This window comes from Prinia subflava, chromosome 12, assembly GCF_021018805.1.
Source record: "Prinia subflava isolate CZ2003 ecotype Zambia chromosome 12, Cam_Psub_1.2, whole genome shotgun sequence".
NCBI classification, from domain to species: Eukaryota; Metazoa; Chordata; class Aves; order Passeriformes; family Cisticolidae; genus Prinia; species Prinia subflava.
In genome coordinates, this window is record NC_086258.1 from 20,238,950 (window position 1) to 20,261,774 (window position 22,825).

Consider the following 22,825-nt stretch of genomic DNA (forward strand, 5'->3'; position numbering starts at 1 on the left):
AATCCAGACACTGAAGTTTCTAACAGCGAGTCCTCTTTGCAAAACTGTTTTGTTTGTAGAGTTGCCCATATGTGATTTGTCATTAATAAGATACAAGAAATAAGTGGATAAAGCAAGTCCAGTAGGAAACACTGGGTCTTTTCCTTTCAGAAGTGCCAAACTGTGAAGTACTGACAGGGATCAGTGTTTTTGCAAATTGGGCTTTGCATTTCCAAACCCTGTCAGAAGCACTGTTACTGCTCCCCCCTGAATGGCATTACAGTCCAGCTCTTGGAGAAGTTTATTTACAGACAATATACTAAAACCAGTTATTTACCTTCCTGCTTAATTAAAACTTTTCTCTGTGAAGACTATATCTCCCCAGTCTGCCTTACCACAGATAGTGTTTCTCCATGGAAAGATCAGGGAATACTTCTTGCATCCAAAAATTCTATGATTGCATTGTGCAGTGATTAATTTTGCATGCCTGGAGACCATCTTCCTGCTGTTGATTTCTGAAGGAAACCCATGGAGTAATGTGTGGGTTTATCTTGTTCACTATTATTTCTACTGTTATTTGTCTAGAACAACAGACCAAATCCCATCAGTGTCTCTTCTTGGTATACCCAGGTAGTGTTTTAAGGAGCCTAGAGAGCAGGTTGCCATTTCCCCCCTTCCCAACAGTAATGTCAATAGCTTCTGTCAGCAAATAGAAGTAGATTTGTTGGCTGTCTCCTGGGCTTTGATACCATCCATCCTGCTAGCATCAATCACCCTCTCTGAAGCAGTAATCATCCCCTGCCACTTTCTGTTCCATGCGTGGGAAGCACCAGGTCTAGAATTAAGCACGTGGAGGCTCCTGTTCCTCCTGCAGGTGTAAATCAGGGGCTGACTCTCCAGGAATTGCATCTCCCCAGGCTTAAAACAAAGAAAATAAGCTCAGAATCAGATACCCAGCACCAGCTGGGCTTGGCTCCTTAAGATGTGCACAGGGAATAGTTTCAGTGCCCTGTAGACTGCAGAGCTTTGTGACAGCTGTGGCACAGCACCCAGGATCAGAGTGCAGAGCAGGACTGACAGCAGTCTTGGTTCAACACAAACCTCACCTCCAGGGGCTCCTCTCCCCTCTGAAGTGTCCCCTTGTGACCTCTGTGAGCAGAGATTAGTCCATGACTGGGCCTCTTCACTGCCACCTTTTCTCTGCTGACAGAGGGCCCTCGTTGCATTTCATTTGTTGTTAGCTGGGCTGAGAGTCACCAGAGCTGTTCCACGTGTGGTAAGAAGCCATTAGCTGCTCTGGGCTATTGGCTGGGGCTACTCCTGAGCTGACAACTCAGGAGCAAAGGCCTTTAGGCGAGTCTCAGATCACTGAACCAGACAGCTTAACGCATGAGGTGGGTGTCCTAAACGATGTGAAATCACGGATTTGCTCATTAGGTGCATATTATACAGGCTGCTCACTCGTAATGAACTACATGAACGAGGTCAGTTCCCTCAACAGCTCTGGCTGGCATGGGCTGTGCAGAGAGCCCCAGAGAAATGCCCACCACCTGCACAGAAATCCTGTGGACACTTCCTCTCTTCTTTGCGTGTTTTGCAGCTTTTCAAAGGCAAGTTTTTCGTCTGCCAGGGGGAGGACACCAGGAACATCACAAATAAATCGGATTGTACAGAAGCCAGCTACAAATGGGTCCGGCACAAGTATAATTTTGATAATCTCGGCCAGGTATTAATAGAATGGTAATCTGCTTCTTTACTCCTTTACCTCCTTGACTTAAAACCTGTGGCTTATTATCCCATGGGATTTTCTTACAGGGCACTGCCAGCCACAGTAAATATTCAGTTCACACACACAGCCTTCTGTCCCTGTAAATCCCAAAGGCAGTGTTTCCAAGCAGGCATACACTTCTTTTCAGAACAGAACAAGCACATGTGGCTTTGTGGAGCACTTAATTGCTTCACTGCTACATAACAAACCAAATATATCTTGCAGAAGGGCTTGTCTAATAGAGCTGGACATTTTCAGCCATCTCTGCAACGCAGGCTTTTTTTAGCAGTGTGGTAAGAACTAATTAGTTGGGAGCAGTAGAGACCCAGAGGGTGGAAATGAAACCACTTTTGTCTTCAGCACTGTGGTCTCTGAATCACTGCTGGTTGCCGACCCGGGCATTGGCATTGATGGGTTTTGCTGCCAAGAGAAATCTTGGTCATCAAAAGGTCCCATTATCAGGCAGGTAATGACATTCCTCAGGCAGAAAAGGGCAAAGAGGAGTAAGATGTTACAAGTAGAAGAGGTTTAGTGCAACTGTGCCTAACTTTTTTCCCGTGCACTTGCAGGCCCTGATGTCTCTCTTTGTGCTGGCCTCCAAGGACGGGTGGGTGGATATCATGTACGATGGCTTGGATGCCGTGGGAGTCGACCAGCAGGTACAGGCTGCAGCAGAGCTGGTGCTAATCACTTGTCAAAGGTCACACATCTGAGCTCTCGTTTTGCAAACTACTGTGGGCTTCCACAGTCAAGTGGGGTTATGGGATTGGGATCCAGGGGGGTGTTTAATCCAAGTTGTGGGATGTGATTGGTTCAGTAAGTCTGTATTTGTACTCAGCACCTTCCCTACAGATTTTGCAACATGACTGGTGTAACTCCTGTTAGAAGTGCACCTATCAAAGGATGGTTTGACTTTTTAAGCAGCTTGGTCATTTCAAGAGAAAAGAAGGGCTTTGTGTACGTAGAGCTTTGCGGTGAGGGACTTGCAATGGCTGCAAAGGATGCTGCTGTCCTTTTCGCAGAAGACAGGTGGTGCTTCTGTCCTCAACACACATTTTAGGAGTATTCAGTTAAAATGCCTCAGAAAGCTCTAATTTTCAGGAGGAGCAGAGCAGCCTGAGCTGCCTGAGCGGGCTGTGAGTTCTGTGGATGGCACAGCTGTATCAATTTGCTCCCATTCTTCCTTCTGAGGTTCAGTTGAAATTTGCCTTCCTCCACTTTGCAGCCAGTCATGAACTACAACCCATGGATGCTCCTCTACTTCATTTCCTTCTTGCTGATCGTGGCCTTCTTCGTCCTCAACATGTTTGTGGGGGTGGTGGTGGAGAATTTCCACAAGTGTCGGCAGCACCAGGAGGAGGAAGAAGCCAAGAGGCGCGAGGAGAAGAGGCTCCGCCGGCTGGAGAAAAAGAGAAGGAGTAAGGAGAAACAGATGGCTGGTCGGTAGTCTTTCCTCATCTTTCTGAGTCCTGCTTGACCTTCCACACCATCCCCTCCTTCCTCCCCTCCCTGCCTCGCTCCTGGTGATAATTCTTCTCCCAAAAGCATGTCCAGCTATAAAATTTGCATGAAGGAAATAATGTCATTTTCAGGCTGAACGAGGAGCCAGGAAAACCTTTTTAATGGCTGCATGATTTGCAATGACCTTTCCATTGAGGGTTATTTAAATTAAAAAATAATAACAATCAGGCCTGGAGTTTCTTGGATAGTAGAGCTCAGTGTTACACAAATAGTGACAACTGCAAAGATCAGTAGTGCTGCATGGCATCATAAATCTCAGTCATGAGCACTGCTGCTGATAACTGGATTCACTATTTGGTTTATTACAGTCTTGTAATGCCACAGTGATGTTACCTGTCCCATTTATCAAGCAGGTTTATTTATTGGCACAGTAGCACCACTGCTATTCAAGAATGTAATAAAATAATGGAGCTATCTCATTCTAGTAATGCTTTAAAACTCCGTAGAGAAACATATCAATGTATTTTCTTGAGAAATACAGATTAGAAGAAAAAAACCCAAGCAGACAAGGAGAGTAACTAACTAGACAAAACAGTACTGGTGCAAATTGAACCCAGGTCCCAACTAGACGTGCAAGTGTGCAGCCCTGCCTAGAGGAGGCTCTGCAGGTGAAACAAGGAAAGACCTCACTCTGCCAAAAGTCTCCAACCTGACATGTGTCTCTTAGTCTCTTTTCATTTTCAAAAGTTGCATAAGTCAAAAATAAGTTAGCCAGAGGTCATAGGTTGGAGGTGCTCTTCTTGCATGCTCTCTCTTCTGACTGAACTTTCTCCATTGCCCTTCCTGTCCATGGCCTTGCACTTTCTCTCCCTGGTCAGTCCTCCTGCTCTCTCCCTGTCCCATTTCACTTCTCTATCTTTGACAGACTTCAGGACTGTTTAAGAGGCTGTCTGATCAGGTGCTTGTTCCCAAAGCTAGTGATAATAAACCTGTTTTATTTTCTAACAGCCTAAGAGGTGTTTAATAGCTGTTACAGGCTTAACCATGGAACCACGTTACCACAGTGCTGCCTCTGCCTCTCTCAGTTCAGCATTTACCCAACCATCTCCTTTGGTCACATCTTTCAGTCCCTTGAGCTTCACAGATTTTGTAAGCACTGGGATGTGTCACACCAGGCCCTGGCCATCAAACTTGGGTTTGTGCAGAGAGCCTGGTTCCTTCACTGGCCAGTGTAAAGTAGGAGACTTCACTCAAGAGCACTGGAGAACATATTGGATTGTTCTTAGTTAAGTGAGATACAGATAGATACAGGGGTTTTCTGTTGCTGGGGGGGGTTTTTTGTTTTTTTTTTTCCCTCAAGAAAATGCCTAGAAAGCTCTTTTGCTTAGTCCGAGTTCCCGAGCACAGTTTCAGACTGATGAGTTAGAAAAGGATGTTAAAGACTGGATAGAATGATTGCTATTTAAAGCTGCAGGTTTGGAATGCAGACATTTCTGTAGAAGAAAAATAGATGTTTTGTTATTATTAATTACTGTATTTATAATGCTAGAGGAACTAGATGAAGAAAAGATGTAAGTCTGGGCAATTTCCCAGTGGGAAGGAATCACAAACCATCCTTGGAGATACAGTTATTCATTCAGTGCTATGAAATGCCTAATTAAAGAGGCAATAAACAGCTATTTTACTGAGGATCAAATATTGCTGAGTATTCAATTGCCATAAAAACCTTTAAAGAGCAAAGTATGAAGTCCTCCAAATCGCTTCAGAACAGTTTTCCCAATCCGTGCTCAGCGAAATTGGTTTTAATTGACCGTGTCCAGCTTTGCCCTCCAAGGCAACAGATGTCATTGTTTAACTTTGTTCTGCACAGTGGGAACTTGCAGACGAGACCAAGACTAGGGCTGGAATTGTGCCAGCACCTACATGGGGGTTTCTTCCAGCTGGGCTTCCTGAGTGACCCCAGATGCCCAAACCAGCTTAGGGATGCCAGATACAGACAGACATTGACACCTGACTGGTGGCACGGGCAATTTTGGCTGTAGATTCTCCCAATGCATTCATCCAATCAGGAATCTGAAGACCAGGGCAGCGTGTGAGATCTGAGGTGTGGGCAGGAGCAGGAGTGGTCGCTGTGAGGCATTGCTGTCCCAGCAGGAGGTGTCCCAGATTGTCCTTCAGCAGTGTCTTCCTCATCATCGACTGAGGGCGTTCTTGGGGATGTCTTGGGCTTCCACCTGTGCCCGTGGGAGAGGCACAAGAGCCCTTCACTGCTCAGTGCCTGAGCCCACCCTCCACGAGGCACAAGGAAACTCCTGGAGAGGCAATGGAGAGCCTGAGTGTCGCATTCGACACGAAAATAAAGGTGCTTGGCTTCAGCAGGTAGAAAACATCAGAAGGCTAAAAACTTTATTGCAGTTCCTTTCCGTCTTTTTATAGCCTGCCATGCTAAAAAGACACACCATTGGTCCACAGGCTGGACACCTCCCTCCACTGGTGAAGTAACACAAACAACACCTGGGAGAGAGGTTGTTGTGGGAAGAGGTTGTTGTGTCCAGAAATGCTATGGGAAGAATAGTTATTTACACAAAGCTGCCTGAGAAAGGAGAAACTGCTGAAAACTCTCCCTTGGGAAAAGCCAGCAATTCTCAGGCTTCAGAAAATGAGGCCCCCACCTGAGAGCCACAGGGAGCTCGGAAGGGGCTGGGTACTCTTGCCGTGTGTCCTGCCGGGTGATTAACGCCGTTTGTTCTTTTAGATCTAATGCTGGATGATGTGTTAATGGAGAGCTCAGCCGGTGCAGTGCAAGGTACTGGGAAGCCTGCCCGTCTGGTCCTGAATGGCAGTGCTGTGTCACTAACAGCATCCCACTAAACCCTGTGTGTGCTGCAAGGCTCCTCTGCTTCCCTCATGGCGCAGCAGGCCTGCAGGCCTGCCCCAGCACCGGCACTTCCAAACCCTTGGTTTACTCCTCGATCATCTTACGTTATTCAGTTTGGTTTTTTTTTTTTACTTTTGGTTTTCATTAAGACACTGTCGGGCTTTTCATGGCTTTTTTTTTTCTCTTTTTTTTTTTTTTTTTTTTTTTTTTTTTTTTTTTTTTTGGTTCTTTTAGTCTTTTTTTTTTCTGAGGAGAGTAATGACTGGACTGTGAAATGGGTCCTCTGCTGTTGACTTTAGCTTTCCAACCACCACCTTAGGAGTCTGAATAATTTGTGGCTGTGTGTCTTTGGAAGGCTTAGGGAGGATATTTCATTATTTCTTCAGTCCTTGCCTATTGCTCCACAAGCACTGTGCTCCAGGGAGTATTTTTTTTCAGCGGGGTAAAATTCAGTATAGGGCAGAGGCTCAGTGCTTCAGCAGGGAGTTCAACCCCACTGTGGATATGGGATTTAGTCATTGTGCTGCCAGTGTGTAATTCTGTGTGTTGATTAAGAGTTGCTCAATCCATGAAGCATCTTGTAAATTAAAAGGCATAAAGATACCACCTCAAAGCCTTTCCAGGTCCTGCTGGACCAGCTGGACTCAACTCTGATGGGGTCTGAACTGTCCCTTTTGACCCACAGCTTGCTCACACCTCCCTTTCCCAGCCCCCCTTCTCAGGATGATGCTCAGGGCTGCAAATCCATCCCTTGCTCTTTTTATTTTTAGGAGAAGCTTTGATCTGGCAAGCATTTTGTTTGATTCATAACTTAAGAAAATTAGCCTGAATATTTAAAGAGGCATCAACATAGAAACAAATATAGCTGTAATTTTCGACAAAAATAATACTCTACTAAAATTGTACTGTTAAAACTCTAACCTGTGCACAGGCTCCCACTGCTTGAGATGGGAGCAGGGCTCCATCCATCTCTCTTAGATTGCAGGGAGCTTTGATTAAATAAAAATTGGCTTTCACTGCAGAGATAACTCAAGGAGACAGAGGTTCTACATTGTATTTCTAAGGCCTTATTGGAAGTTATCCCAACATGCTTTAATAAATCCTGAATCTCCTTCCCATTGCTATTCCTGATATTTATATTTCTTTGCTGTCTTTCTTGCTGCTCTTGCTGGGCCTCCTGGCCTCTCCTGTGAAAGGGGGGCAGGGCGAGGGAGGGGCTCTCACTGGGTTTGGTGATCTGGTTATTTTTTCTTCTTTTTGCTTGATTGTGACTCCTCTCCTGGTCCTACAGAGTTGCATCAAGGCTGTCTTGTTTTATGTTATTTTTAAGGCCCTGAACTCATTCCAAACCCCTCTGTTATCCCGTGCAGGCTCAGAAGGTCCCTTAGCGTTTGCCCTTAAAATGTGCACAATTGCCAGGTCTGTGCTTTGTGTTCCCTTTTCTTGTCTTTTCTTTGGATCCAGTGGTAGTGAATGTGCCATGCTGCTCTTCAGGCACCAACATGAATAAATAGAAAGGTTTTATTTCTGAAAACTGACTGTTGGGAATTAGGGAATCAGTCCCTGGGTGCAGAAGATGAACTACTGTGGTTCAGTGGGGAATCTGGAGGTGTGACCCAAAGCTTGCCCACATCTCTGCACTTTCAGAGGGCTTCTCTTCTCTTTCTGTGAAGACAAGGTGGAATTGTGTGTGTGTGTGTGTGTGTGCTGCCTGGTGCTTAGTGAAATATTTTATAATTTTATTTTTTCTTTTTTTTTCCTCCAAGTCTACATTCTATCACAACAGGAATCTTCACAGTGGAAATTATCATTTTCCATTTCACTTTTTTTTTTTTTAATAAATCCATTCAGTACAATAAAAGCCAAGTAAAACTCTGTGTTTAAATAAAACAAGTTCCTTCAGTGCAAACTACTTTTTAACCTAATAATATTCTTGATACATTTTGTAAATCCAGCTGCATCATGGGCTCATTGCTCACTGGTTTGCCGCTGTCCTCCAGATACTCAAATTTGCAGAGGAGTTAATTCCCTTATTATAGGAGAAGGAAGAGGCTGGAGGAGAAAGTAATGGAATTGTCCCACTCTTGTGAATTCCAATTTCCTGTGCCCACGCACCTCTGGCTCGAAGTCACCTTGGGGAAAGTGGCAATTTCTCTCTTGACAGGGCTATATTCAGAGGCAGATGCTCCTCGGAGATATTTTGGAGCTGCATGCCCAGCTTGATTCCCCCCCAAAAAATGCAGTTAATGGGAAGAAAGTGGCCCCAGTCCCACTCCCAGCTGTGCTGGCAGAGACCAGCCTGGCCCTGGGAGGCTCTGGGAGCTGGGAGTGGCACTGCCCAGCAGGAGCAGGGGTGTCCCAGTGCTGCTCTGCCAGGCACTGGTGGTGTTTCACGGGTGACATCCCACAGCCACTAGACCAATGCAGTAAAGGGTTCAATGTCCCAAACCCAGTCTGGGATCACTGAACCCCAAGGGCACCTGGCCTGGGAAAAGTTAGACAGGGTTAGGAATGGGAAATGTTTATCCTGCAGCAGCAATAGTCATTTCCAACCAAACAGGAGAGAACTGTGGTGAGTTCCCATCCCTCGTCAAGGGGATCAAGTGCAATCCTACAGCTTGATGCCAAGAGTTGAGTACTCAAGCTTGGGATACAACTTGAGTTGAGAGCCCATAGAAATGACGAGCTAAAGCCAAGTGCCAACCCTGGTCCAGGCACTGCTCCCCTTGCCAGCACAGTCGGTCCCCTTGGGCCACCATCAACAGGATGGAGTGGCAGGTGGGACTTGCTAAGGCCCCCTCCCAGCTGGCTGCAACATCCCCCTGGGTTAGGAGGGAGATTCCTCAGGATCCACTGTCTGAGCCAAGTTTATCCTGTGTAATAGTCTCCAGATTTGACCCATTTCTCCCTCTGTCTTGGCCCCCAGCCCTGGTGAAGCAGCTTGATTTACACCCAGTTTACCAGCCGGATGTCTCGTAGTGGGCTTTTGCTGTATTTCCTCATCTTTTCTCATTCTGCCAATTCCTCTTTGTTGGTTTGCTCTTCTCCTCCTTTCTTTAACACCATGTGTGCCTGGAAGCCACATTAACCTCTCCAGTAATAACCAAGACTAACCCAGAGCTCTTGTTGTTCTTGACACAGTGTATTGTAACAGTACAGTAATGTGGTGTTGTGTTAGTTGTGAAGTTCACCACCTGGAGTTTAACAGATGTCTGTATTTCCCAAGATGTTGGTATTGTTAAGTTCTTTATTGCTATAATTACAAATGGCACTGTGTCATAGGGGGCATGGGCTTTGCACAGGGGGAATTATACTGGATCTATCCCTAAATTCTCTGCAGGGTCGAGTAAGAAAATGGTATTTTCACAATGGTAAAAACTGATTTATCTGCTCAGAAAGTTCCCTGCCCACCTAGACACAGTGGGGATTTATCCCTCGCCCTCAGGCAGCATGTTAGCCTGCGTGTGGGGTCATCCCACGGGAGCATCCATATGGCACCAAGATGCATGGCTGGCATGGGGACACCGGGAAGGGAGTGGTGACATGATCTGTAAGCACGGGTTGCCAAATCCCCTCTTGAAAAAGTTAACGGGGAAGGAGGGGACATTTATCATGGGAATTTTCAAAGGGCATCTGTGAGAGCAGCATCCAGAGAGGTTTGGCTGTGAAAACCTGGGTGCTGGGAAAGGTGAACAGGAGATTTGGGAGAGAGGGGGGCGTAGAGGAAAAGCCTTTGCAGATATCTGAACAGTTAGCAACCCTGCTTATAAGGTCATGCACTGGCTAATCCAGGTGCAGGAGCCCTGCACAGAGAACATTTACAACTCCCTCTAAATCCTCTCTCTGTTCTAACAGCATTGGTGCTATTCTGTGGGATTTGGAATTACCTGTCAGTCAAAGCTGAGAAAAAAAATGAATTCCAGTGTAATTATTCATAAGTAAATCCATTGTAGGAAAAGGTAGAAACGTTGACATTTTTCTTTTTGAATGTGAATTATACATAAATGTAGAATAAGTGATCCAATTACGATGGTGTTTCTTTCTGAGATGATAAGCTGGTTCATTAAAATAGGTCCTATTCCTAACCTAATTGTATTCAAACATTTTAGTTAATTTGCTACTCATAATTTAGCATAATGTGATCGAGATATCTTGAGTTTATGGAGATTTATGCAGATTCTGAGATATCTGACAAAGTCTTATGAGTGAGTCAGCATCTACTAGTCTGCTTTTTTTTCATAAGCACTCAATAGATTCAGCATGAAAATTAATTTTATAGACCTTTTTCATCAATACTGTGCTTTAGCACTCAGGTGCAGATCACCTAAAGCCTACTGCAGATCAGAAAGTGAATATTAATTCTACCTTTCCTTTGATTTCACCGAAACAGAATTTTGGGCCTTCCAAATCCCTACAGAATAAAACTGCTGAGTGTTTTTTCCCTTTGGTCCCTGGGCTGGAAGGGAAAGGTCTGTCTCTGCAGAAAAAAAAAAACCAAAACTGATTTTTGAGGATCCTGCTATGAAGCAGGGAGCACATGAAACCATTCAATCTATGGATTTGATTGCAATGTCATTGGCTATTGACAAAGTGATCTCTATTTCCAGGCAAAATATAATCTAAAATGAGTTTTCCCCTAGGACAACCCAAACCTGTGCTTCTGGCATCATTCTTGGCCAACGTTTTTTCTTGGACTAATGTGTCAAACTGTACATTTGCTCTGGAGCACTAAATATCAACCTTTAGATAGGTTGCATAGCTTAGATAGAATGTGCAATTCTTACAGCTCAATAATTTTCGTAACCAATTGATCATCTAATTATGAGGGTAATATTATACTCTGACATATTCAAGATAGCCCTTCCCACTTCCATCTGCATTATAATGCCTTCTTGAAAATACTGAATTATATACTCAGCCTTGGCATTCCCTCATTAGAGATTAGGTGAGTAAATGAGTTTATCTCTGGGAACATTTGGGGTCTAAAGTCCATGTGCCATCCCCGAGGAACTGAACATGGGATTGAGTTGGACAGTGAAATCTGCACGTTGACAATCTTGTCTAAATGGAACATTGTTCTCTTCTGATCACTCAGGCTCATTGATCAGTTTTCCTTGGTATTTTTATAGACCAATTTTCTGACAGTTGAATTCTGCTGTCTCTACAGTTCATTGCAAAGAACACAATGTGTTTACACTCTTTCTCCTACAATGACCACCACAAACTCAATGACCTGTGCATTTAGGCAATTGTTAGTAAAATCTGTCCCCAGTATCTGACCATTAATTGGGTTTTCAGATGCTCTGGGGACTTTTAAGATCAGCAGAAACAAAAATTGTTGTTTTAATTTAAATTTAACTTAAATTTTCCTACAGAACAAAATTATTTTTAGCAGCACGGTAGTCCCAGCTCACCTCATCCCTGATGCCACAAGGCTGAGTATAGAGCATGTCCCACTGAAGATATTTAATGGATGTAAGATGATGGGAGCCCTGCTGTGTGTTGAAAATGGTAACATGCCAGCAAGGAAAAAAGGAAATAAAAAAGACAGCATGTTGCTGTGATTGGTCCACAATTTATCCCTGGAGCTGGAGAGTGAGGGTGCGCTGACTTGAGAAAGACGCAGAGAAATCCCTTGATTTGCTCTCGCTCTCCTCCCTGCTGCAGAAGCTCAGTGTAAGCCCTACTACTCGGATTACTCCCGCTTCCGCCTCCTGATTCACCAGATGTGCACCAGCCACTACCTGGACCTGTTCATCACCGGCGTCATCGGCCTCAACGTCATCACCATGGCCATGGAGCACTACCAGCAGCCAAAGGTACCGGGCAGCCGGGGGCACAGGCAGGGGGACGTGCCCAGCTGTGCTGGGATGGGCTCCTGGGCAGGTCAAGGGCAGGTTTGCTGTCTGCCTTTGCCATGGAGTGCAGCCATCCTACAGCTGGCTCCCAGCTCAATCCGGGGCTTTTGGTGCATGGATCCAATTGCACCTTTCCCTTCTGGTTAAATGCAAACTGACTGCTTTGAAAACAAGACTGGGAGTGAGTTTGCTTGCTTTGTTGGATTAGATCATCATTGATATCTCCCCTTTTACTTAGGTTTCAAATCCACCCTCTCCTCCCACCCCCCCACTAAACAACAACAACAAAAACAACAACAGAAACAACAAACAAACAAAAAGGAGAAAAAGGAAAAAAAATAGAAGAGTTTGGAAAATGTTGTGGGGGGTTTTTTGCAGTTTTTTCTAAATCCCCAGTGTCCCACAGGATCTAGTTTTCATAGGAATTGGATCCCACGCTGGTCTTTAAAATGCGTTTTCATATGTTAGTGCGCTTAAGTTCCTGGGTCTTTGTCATACTGGGAAAATAAAAACAGCCTGTCCTGAGATGTCAAGTCTTTTGTGCGTAGGAATGAAATGGAAATAGCTGCCTTTGCCACATAACTTGTACTTGCTTTTATTAGTGACTTTCAGAATGAATAAATATAACACACAATAGGAGGAAATATTCTTTAAGAGACAGGACTTGAATACTTAATATAACCCCCCCCACAAACCACTAAAACATGCAAATGATAGGGGTGGAGGGAAATATTCTCCAGTCTATCATAAGCCAAAAGTGAAAGGGAACAAGCACAGTTTATTTTTCTGTCCAGGTCACCTCTAAATACCCTGGAAGGCTCATTGTGTGGTTCAGTCATTTGATGATGAAAAAGGTTGTTGGTGAAGGAGCCTGGGCTGGAGCCACTCTAGAGCCTGTGTCTTACTGCAGCTGCTTTGCAGTTACATTTTCTCTTGTGTTATAAAAATGTTGGGCAGGCATTTGTTTTCCATTTTCTTTAGAAAAATAGCCTTTTTTTTCCCTCTAGACCTCTGGTACGCAGTGTGTGGGTAGTAAGTCCAGGCTTGGGCTGAGCATGGTCAGAGTCATGCACACGCTTGAGTCCTGCTGAATCAGGGCCTGGAAATGCCCCTGGGCTCGGTGATGGATGGCTGGGATATCTGAAGGTGTTTGAAGGCTAAATGTACCAAAGAGACTTACATCCAAACTACTTTCAGCCCAAATAATTTCTTGGTGCTGAAAGGGATTGGTTTTGGGATATACCAGGATGCCCTGGGTATGAGACGCCAGGTGGAGATGCTGCAGCTCCTGAAGAGGTGGGAATGCAGCAGAAAGGTGGTTTGAGTAAAGAGCTGCTGGGAAAAATCTGCTCCTGCCAGTGAAATGTGCTCGTTTGCTGCAGAGCTGAAGTGCCTTGTAGTATGGCAGGGAGGCTTGCTCAGAGCCACAGCTTCTTTCAGCAGCTGCGCTTGTGCTTCTTGGTCAGGTGAGGTGATTTTTGTCCATGGATGCTTGAAGCTAAACTGTAGCACAAAGGCAGAGTACATGACTTAAACTCCTGCTGTGATTTCTCCTACTCAGGGATCAGTAAATGCTGGGTTTGGTCTGTGGGCACATCTCCCCTGTTCCCTAACGCTGCCCTGGACATTGTTATTACCATCTTTGCCAGCAGGGAGAAATTCAATGCACATTACTTAAGAGGCCATGAAGGATGCTGCTACCAGAGTGTTCCTTCATAAGTGAGGCTTTTGGGGATAAAATCACTTCCGATATAGCTCAATGCCTGACTGTGCAAGAGCTGTCCCAGCCAGGATGCACTTGGATTAAAGACCAGACTGATTCTGCAGAGGGAAGGGGGACAGAGGGAAATGCAAGGCACTTGCTTCTCCTGGCATGTCATCCCTCTGTCACGCTCCTTGCCAAAAGCTCAAGGTGAGCAGTAATGGCAGGCTGGCACCAAGGAGCCATTTGGCCAGCGCTTGCACAAATGAACAAGCGGGATGAGGTTCAGCTCTCTGACGAAAGCACAGGAGGTCTTGTGCTGCTGAGACCAGCAAATGCAGCAGCTCTTTCTGTGCACCCCAGCGATCCCAGCTGGGGTGAATTGTGCCTTGGGCCTGTGTCAGCCCCTCCTGGGGTTTTATCACCAGGCAGCAAGTGCACTCCGTGAATCCCTGGGACTTTTCCCTGGGACATTTTTCATCAGAGAGAGCCCATGCTTGAAGACTTTTGACTGTAATGGGTAAGTAATGACATAAAAGTCAGGTTTGGAGGCAGCAAAGCCCCTCTGCAGAGCTAACATCTAACCCCAGTCCTGTGTCCACACCCCAGGTCCTTGACGAAGCCCTGAAGATTTGCAATTACATCTTCACTGTTATCTTTGTCCTGGAGTCTGTTTTCAAGCTCATTGCCTTCGGGTTTCGCCGCTTCTTCCAAGACAGGTAACAAAAGATGCACAAAGGATGCCCCTGTTGGGACCACAGGGCCAGCAGCAGGCTGTGCCCACATTCCACGTTCTCAGTTCCCATGCTCTGGGCCATGCTGTGAGTGTGATTTGCATGAAGGGTTTTTGGTGTGGCTGGTTGAAGGCTGGGTAGGTGGACGCTCAGGGTGTAAGCTGGAGGATGGATTGTGCAGGACGAGGAGTGGGATTGCACCATTTTGGCCCTTGGAAGCAGATGAAGCAGGGACAGATCTCCACCAAGCAGCCAGTTCTCTTCTCACACCAGTTGCATGTCCATATAATCAAGAGAACCTGCTGAAGTGACAAAATTTATGTCAAGAGAAAGAATCTAGCCCTGAGGGAACATGAAAGAAAGGACCTGTCTTTTGTGCAGATGAGGAGCAGTGGATGACATTGTGTCTTTATCTAGATTTTCACTCTCTTACCTCACAAACACAAATTTTATGTCCTTGGTGGATCTTTCTCCCATTTTTGCCTTCTTCAATGTCAATACCAAGAACAGGGCACTAAGCAGGCCTTCACATGAGCCCTTAAGCATCCAGTAGATGGTTCCATCCTTGTCTCCACATTTTGTGTGTTTGAGCTGGAACTACCCCTCTCTCCAGCCTAGCACAGATCCTTGGGGTCTTTCCTTCCCCCAACACAACTTTCTTGCAATGACTGGACAAGGGGTCCTGTTCTCTCTGGGGCAGATCTCACAGAGATCCACAAGTGTCATGTCTAAAAGGGGCTAGACAGACAACGCAGTGTCTCTGCTGAGGTTTGGAGCCTCTGGGTAGAAAACTGCCCAGCTTTTGTTCCTCTTTCCCCTCAGTCAAGGATATCTTTGGAACTGGCTGGTTTTCTAATGAGATGCATTAGTTATAATGATTTCATAACATCACTGCTTTTGTATAATACCCTCAGAAAAATACTGCAGATTCATTCGAGTGCTCAAACCATGGAAATGACTGGAATTCGTGTGAAACAAGCTGCCTCCCATTGCCAGCTCCTTAGTACATGTTAAACTTCACTTTGTGTTGTCTCCAGATGGAATCAATTAGATCTGGCAATTGTGCTGCTGTCTATCATGGGCATCACTTTGGAAGAGATCGAGGTGAACGCTTCACTGCCGATTAACCCCACGATTATCCGGATCATGAGGGTGCTCAGGATCGCCCGAGGTGAGAGGGGTAGGGCAGAACTGACTCGTGTTTGAGGTACATGGTCAGCACCAGGAGAGAGTTAAGCATTGGGAAACAGTCCTGGAGCACATCCCCCTCATGATGTGCATAGTTCTGGCATCAACAGGCTGTAAACAAATAAAAGAACAATGGGGGAAAATACTTGCAAGGAGCCAAAAAGCTGAGCCAACTGACCATGTGTTTCTGCCTTAAGAGCACTTGAAGGCTGAGAGCTTAGAAATTAGGGAGAAGTAGCTGTGGCAGTAACTCCCAGAGATGTACCTGGGAAAATTGCTCCAGTCAAATCGAAGTCATCTCTGACAGGGATTAGAGAACACAAGCTGGAGTACATTGGCTTTAAAAGATGAGCATCTAATAGATTTAAATTCCCATGAGGCTTTACATCACACCACTTGGTGACAAAGCGTGCTTCGTCACTCTGTATCCATCTGTCCTCTCAGACACGTTCCCAAGTCAGGGAGCCAAATTCTTCAGGGCCTGATTTTTCAAAACAGGGAGGTGTCAGGGCCAAATGATGAAGATGTAAAATGTGAGTGCTCAGGCCCTTGATGAAGTACTGCCAAGCCCTCCTGAAGGGTATTGTGCTCTAAGGAATAATTGTTTTGGTTACAGCCTTCATCTAAGCAGAGAAGGATCTGAAGGAGAAATTAAATGCTGCTGTCTCAAGAGGAGGAAAAAGTGGGTTTTCTGTGCATTGGATCCCTTTCAGAATTAAAAATACATGCAGCTTCCAATTGGAAATGCAACCTTCTGGAAGAGATGTGTAAATCATTTCTCAGTGAATCATGTATGAAAGCGGGTAGCCCATGGAAGTGGGAAAGTAGCCCCAGGGCTGGGAAAGGAACTGCTCGTGATAACCAGAGGAAGGAGATGAGTCCAACACAGATAAAGTGGAGAAGGAGGAGCCAGGCAAAGTGATAACACTTTCTCCAAGTCTCAGAGTAGGTGATGCTGTATTCAGGGGATCTTGATAGTATCCAGGCAACGAGGAGCGGTGTAAGAAGGCCAAGGACTGTAGCAGCTAATGGAAAACACTTGACAAGATCTCACATTTCTCCTCCTATAATCTGTGGCTCCTGGGAGAGGGACTGAGTTGGTGCCTCTCTGCTGATGCTGTCGTTACCATGCTGCAAATGTGTTTTCCACAGTGCTGAAGCTGCTGAAGATGGCTGTGGGGATGAGGGCCCTCCTGGACACCGTGATGCAAGCGCTGCCACAGGTAACCCCCTGCCAAATCAAACCAGAGCTCATTTCCTATTGCAGAGGAATGCTAATAATTCTGTCTTTGCTGTCATTAGAGAATCACATTTCCCTCTCGAAGCACTGAGATACAGTCCTCACATTGAGGTCATTTTTGCCCTGAAGCAATTTAAGTTTTGGATTAAAGAATACAGCAAGAAACAGGTCTGGAACAACAAAAAAAAAATCAATGAATGTTCTTTTTTTGTGTTTTTTTCCCCCCCATTTCTTTTTCTCTTTTCAGGTTGGGAATCTGGGCCTTCTCTTCATGTTGTTGTTTTTCATATTTGCAGCTCTTGGAGTGGAGCTGTTTGGAGACCTCGGTGAGTCTTCCCGTGCCAGTGGGAGGGTGAGGATGGTGTGGGAGCGGGGTCTCACGGCTGTGCTTGGTCTGGCAGAGTGTGATGACACACACCCCTGCGAGGGGCTGGGGCGGCACGCCACGTTCAGGAACTTTGGGATGGCCTTCCTGACCCTCTTCCGAGTGTCCACTGGAGACAACTGGAATGGGATAATGAAGGTAAGCGTTAAGGATTTTGTTGGCATGTGTAGTGCTGTTCTAGATGTGAAATCTACCCAATCTCCTCAGTTTTCCTCATGAAAGGAGAACCCGTTGCAAAGTGAGGTTCGTGCCGACATCTCTCCACGTCCCTCCATCTCTCAGTGCCGTGGTTCAGTTGATAAGTGGGTGTTGGGTGATAGGTTGGATCTCCAGGGTGTCTTGCAGCCTGGCTGATGCTGTGGCCGTCCCCTGCTGTCCCCAGGACACGCTGCGTGACTGTGACCAGGAGTCCACCTGCTACAACACCGTCATCTCCCCCATCTACTTCGTCTCCTTCGTGCTGACGGCCCAGTTCGTGCTGGTGAACGTGGTGATTGCCGTGCTCATGAAGCACTTGGAGGAGAGCAACAAGGAGGCCAAGGAGGAGGCAGAGCTGGAAGCAGAGCTGGAGATGGAGATGAAGACCCTCAGCCCCGGCCAGCACAGCCCCTCAGCCATCTTTGCGTGGACAGGCACCGCCAGCGCAGAGAGGCCCGAGAGCCCCTGCGGGTTCACCAACCCCATGCAAATCAAGGTGGATTCCCAGCTCTCACTGGCTTATCATATGGTGAGAATCTCTGCTGGACGGGGAGGAGGGCTTGACCTGCACTTTTGCTGGGGGAAGGCTTGCACGAGTTGGTGCTGAAAGAGGAGTGTACCAGATGTCCTGGGCTTGCATCCCCTGCTGTCGGCTGCTGACTCTTGCGTGGTTTGGGAGCCAATGCTGCAGGGGAGAGACCCCAGGCAGGCCTCCAGACCACTTTGATGCATCTGTTTGGAGGGAGAGAGTTTTGCAATTTACTCTGGAGGTCAGCTCAAGCCACAGAGTTCAGAGTTAGCTCCAGATTTAGTTTAATTCAGAGTTTTGACTGGTCCTTTGTGATAGCAAAATCATGAGAGTAATGTGTTTTCTTTTCTAATACAGACCATGAACCACAACATAAAAGAGGAATAAAACTTGGCTAATCTTTGCTTCAGTATTAAATTTGTTTTATGTAACCTCAATTTAAAACCCATCCCCGCAGTCAGGCTTGTAAGAAAAGATTCTTTTAACAATAGAATAATCCAGAGGAGACTCAAACCTGAGCTCACCAGGGCTGGTGGCAGAGCTCCCACCAGCAGGAGCGTGGCTGTAATGTGGGAGCTGCTACAACATCTCCCTAAAGTATAGTCTTTGGATGAAGATTCAGTTTGAGGACTGAGAGGTGAGATCAAGCCCCAGACAAGTTCTTTGGGAGGTCACTGAACTGAAATTACTGAGGAAATACAGTCCAGCCTTTTTCTAGTCTTAGCTGATTGCAAATTGGGTTAAACTCTATGCAGACCTCATTAGCTTTTATTACATCATGATTTCACAACAGCATATCTTTGGCCTCAGCCTGGGGTGGACTAATATTCTAATGCATAAAAAACTGATTTATGATCTTTACTCCAAGGGTGAAAGAGAGTAAATCCCTGCTTAAGCTTTGTTTCACTTCCTAGGCTACTGGAAATTTCTGGTGCCATTAGAATTTCTGATGTCTGAGATGGAGTCCAAAGCTGCTCTTTGGCTCAGGAAAAAGCCAAAGTTCAGGGCACTATGGGGAAATCCACATTTACTATGTCCTCTAGGAAGAAACAACACATCCCAACTGGTGCTGTATGTGTTGAGCACAGTATTGGCAAAGTGTCCTCAGCCCTGCTGGACTCAGCATCAGGACTGAAACTGGCAAAAAAGAGAAATTGCAAAACTGTGAGACAAATCAGTCAGAATGATACCTCACTCTGCAGTCTGTTCAACCTGCCCTCTCTGAGGGTGGCCTGGCAAAGGGTTTATTCCAGTTGTGACCTTCAGAGTGTGTTGCTTGCTCTTTTCCTCAAACAGAAGCCTCAAAAACCTCCAGGAGATCTTATTCTGACCATTTCTTTTCCCAGCCCAAATCCTCAGGACAAATCTGATTTTTGAGCTTGACAGCAGAGGAATGCAATTCCCAGGACACAGCCCTGGCAAGGACAGCATGCTCTTCCGCTTGCCTCTTTCCTGGGACTCTTGCACTGTGTGCTGTTTGACTGTAGTGCTGGTCCTCATCCCACTGTATGCACTGGGCATTCCCTACCAGGAGGGTGCCCCTGAAATCGCTCCCCTGCTGCCTGCACAAGCCAGACCCTGCTCTGTACAAGCCCAGGGCTGTGGCCAGCTGCTTTGACACTGGCCAGAGCACTGGGGGCACCTCAGCCATGTCTGGCATAGTGATCTGAGACGTGTCCATCCTGCTCAGCTGCAGTTTCCATGGACAGGACACTCAGCCTCTCTCCAGTCAGGTTGTTTTCGTTTCTGTGCCCTCTGGATATGGATTTAGGTGTCAGGTATCAGGTCCTGCAGCTCAGAAGCTTGGACCATGCGTGTAGGAGCCCTGCAGCAAGCAGTGTGCTGTTGACAGCACCAGTGGGAAGATGCTGCTCAGCCCCCAGGAATGTCCTGCTGTGTTTGCTGAGAGGGAGATTGTCCCAAGGAGGGCCCCGGGTGGGAGCAGCCGTGCTCTCAGGGCAGCTGCTGTCTCCCCATCTCTCATAATGTCTGGGAAAGCTGTCTCTGCTCACCATGATATTACTTCACTGTTCTCTCTCCTTTTCTCCTGTCCCACTGTTCCTGTTACTGCTGTTCTTCTTGAATGTTTCCACCTTTTCCCCCCTTTTTATTTTTTTCCTTCATTTTGTTCGTTGGGTTTGATATGCTGTCCTTTTTTTTCTCTCTGTCTCCATCCCTCTCTTTTTTCCTCCTCTCTTTTTGGCTTGCTCCCTCTCTGCATGCTTTACACCACCTTTCCTAGGAAAGGCACTTGTTTGATACCATATCACTGCTGATCCAGGAATCTCTGGAAGGAGAGCTGAAGCTGATGGACAACCTGTCAGGCTCTGTGTGCCATCATTATGCCCTCCCAGCTCCCGAATATTACAACTCTGAGAACCAGGTTAATATTCCTAATTTCCTGCACAGTCTCCATCCAAACTCAATTTGACTGAGACCTTTAATAGCAAGTTAAAGTTCCTTATGTAATGCAGTCACAGGGATTTGGAAGCATAAGTCACTTTGGCTTTTTCTCTGGGAGTAGATGATGTTATATATCAAGGCAAGAGGAAGACAACATGCTTGGACTTTCCCTTGTCAACACAGTAAGAAGTTTTTCATTGGGATTTACAGTTCATGGTTGTTAGAGGGGAAATGCACAAAATTCCATCTCCATCCTTCAGTGGGGTTCTTACATTTGGCTTCCTGCTCCTGAGCAAGGCTCCACAGCAGTGTCAGGGCACGTCTGCAGAGCCTGCAGCACAGCCTGAGGTTTTCCCAGAGCAGAGCCTGAGCTGCTGAGTATCATCAAATGGTCTCTGCCTTCTGTGCCTCCTTGTAGTGCCTGAAAATCCAGTTTTGAAGGGTTTTCCCAAAGAAGCTTCTTGCAATTGGGTCACTGTAAACTAGATCCTCAACTCTGATCTAGTGAATTTAGGAGGGGAGGCAGCCCTTAATGGTGCACAGAAGTAATTGTGTGCTCCAGTGCTTTCTCGGGCAGACAGTGCTTGTTTAAAATTAGTTCATTTACTTCCTAGAATGAAATACCCACTTTTTAAAGCACGTTATTCTTTAGAACAAATATTTCCCCTAAAACACAGCAGTGACCACAATAATAATTCAAGCACACCTATTATTTGCTGCAGTTGCAATTGAGCAAATTCCGTATTTCTTGATGTATTTTTCCCAACCTTTCTGGCTAAAAATAACAGGCATTTTCTTGTTAAATCAATGTGCTTGTTTATGAGCTCACTGACACTCTAAATTACCCAACTTTTGATGGTTCATTAGAGGAAAGGAACAAGCTTAGCTAAAATGAAATTCTGCTGCAGGTCTTTATATAGCAGGATAACATGTCTTCCTCTGATTGCTCCATATTGCATCCCAGAGTCTATTAAGCTATAGGAAGTGGCTGTCTCTAATAATTGCCAGAGGAGCAGACACAGTAGCTCTGGCAGAGAAGGCAGAGGGTCAGTAAGAAACTCAGTGAAATCTGGTTGCAAAATTTTTGTCACAACATTTTTCACCAGAAAGTGCTGCTGCAGCAAAAAAATGGTTTTGTTTTGACATTTCTGTAATGAAAAAATATAGCATTTCAGTTTGCAATGGCTTTTTCTTTTAAAATTTAAGCTTTTTTTCCCCCCCCTCTCTATAATTAAAACTGGTCACAATCAGTTGGATGTTTCCAACAAAATGTTTTGACGGCTTCAAACTCAATTTTGGATTTGGGAAGGCTGGAGCGAGGTGATGTTTTGTTTACATTTTGGCTTTTCTGTTCACACCATTTGTCATGTTCTCAGGCTGCCCGGGAATTCAGAGCAGTGCTGGAATTGCTGAGAGCAGCCTGATTCACAGCAGCTCCACCAGGGGAGCTCCTGGAGGCAGGAGCTGCTGGTGCCCACCACGCTCCTGCACTGCTTTCTCCTGGCTCTGGCTGCTGGGTCCCTCTTAGGAATTCCTGTCCTCAGGCTGGCATCTTTCATGTGATGCCTTTTTGGGGAGCCTCATATGAGGGGGCACCAAAATCAGGGGCACCAAATCATCTCTCTCATCCACTGCCAGCAGATGAGTGTGCTAGAGGAGATATCAAAGCTGAGGTTAGATGAGAGGAGCCCGACCCTCTTCCTTATCTCAGCTGAATTTTGAGCCTCTCCAGGCTCACTCATCGCTGGGTTTGTCCATCCCACAGCTGCCATTTCTAAGAGTGAGAAAACCCAGTCCTCTGACAACTTCAATGCAAGAGATCTGTGCCTCTCTGTTTTCTCTTGGGAGATTTATTGCTGCAGAAAGACTCTTCAAGCACAGAGGATGGCAAAAAAAAAAAAAAAAAAAATGCACAGTGAGAAACGAAAGGGAAGCACCTGGGACTTGCCCAGAGCAGGTGTGAGGTGTTTGCTAACCAAAATCAAGCTTGGAGTTTCTCCCTGTGCCCTTTCAACTGTGAGGAAGGGAATTTTGGTCCCACCTTCCTCTTGGGGAGGGGAGTGTGGGCCTGGTCCCTGCAGCCTCACAGGGAAAGGCACACTGCACACCCCACCTGAAAATATGGTTTTGTTGTTGGAGAATCTTTGCAGGCTCAACAAGTTTAGCTTAGAAACCAGCATGGTTATTTGGGGGGGAAAAGTTTAAAGAAATCAGATCTTGAAACCTTTTGTATTTGATCACAGCCAAGAGTATGAATCTCTGTTATGAAAGCAATGTTACTTTTGCTTCTTCATGTAGACAGGAGAATAGCAAAATACAATGCTGACATTAGTGTATGGTTTTAAACCCCCTCCCAGATCCTTGGTAAGCACTAAAGTATGAATGTCCCAGTCCTTTTACAATTTCTTCGTTATATTTCATTTCTTTAATGTTCTGTCCCTGGTAACAATGTGTCTGATGTAGCTTCTCCCACTGCAGGGATATTGCTTTACTGTCTAGAAG

The 22,825-nt window shown here is 45.9% G+C and overlaps 1 protein-coding gene across 3 annotated transcripts in view; it reads left to right on the forward strand.

The window, feature by feature from the left end:
* The window catches only part of CACNA1G (calcium voltage-gated channel subunit alpha1 G), a 150,156-nt gene that overhangs the window by 111,399 nt on the left and 15,932 nt on the right, over positions 1 to 22,825 (forward strand). Inside the window, exons 23-34 of one of the 3 annotated variants that reach the window (XM_063409049.1) lie at positions 1,580 to 1,705; positions 2,317 to 2,406; positions 2,973 to 3,186; positions 5,964 to 6,014; positions 11,754 to 11,905; positions 14,256 to 14,365; positions 15,418 to 15,551; positions 16,721 to 16,791; positions 17,056 to 17,134; positions 17,210 to 17,331; positions 17,576 to 17,920; positions 20,163 to 20,303. In XM_063409049.1, the coding sequence (XP_063265119.1) occupies positions 1,580 to 1,705; positions 2,317 to 2,406; positions 2,973 to 3,186; positions 5,964 to 6,014; positions 11,754 to 11,905; positions 14,256 to 14,365; positions 15,418 to 15,551; positions 16,721 to 16,791; positions 17,056 to 17,134; positions 17,210 to 17,331; positions 17,576 to 17,920; positions 20,163 to 20,303 (1,635 nt within the window). The remainder of the gene's footprint in view (positions 1 to 1,579; positions 1,706 to 2,316; positions 2,407 to 2,972; positions 3,187 to 5,963; positions 6,015 to 11,753; positions 11,906 to 14,255; positions 14,366 to 15,417; positions 15,552 to 16,720; positions 16,792 to 17,055; positions 17,135 to 17,209; positions 17,332 to 17,575; positions 17,921 to 20,162; positions 20,304 to 22,825) is intronic. The other 2 variants (XM_063409047.1, XM_063409048.1) reach the window with 2 other exon arrangements.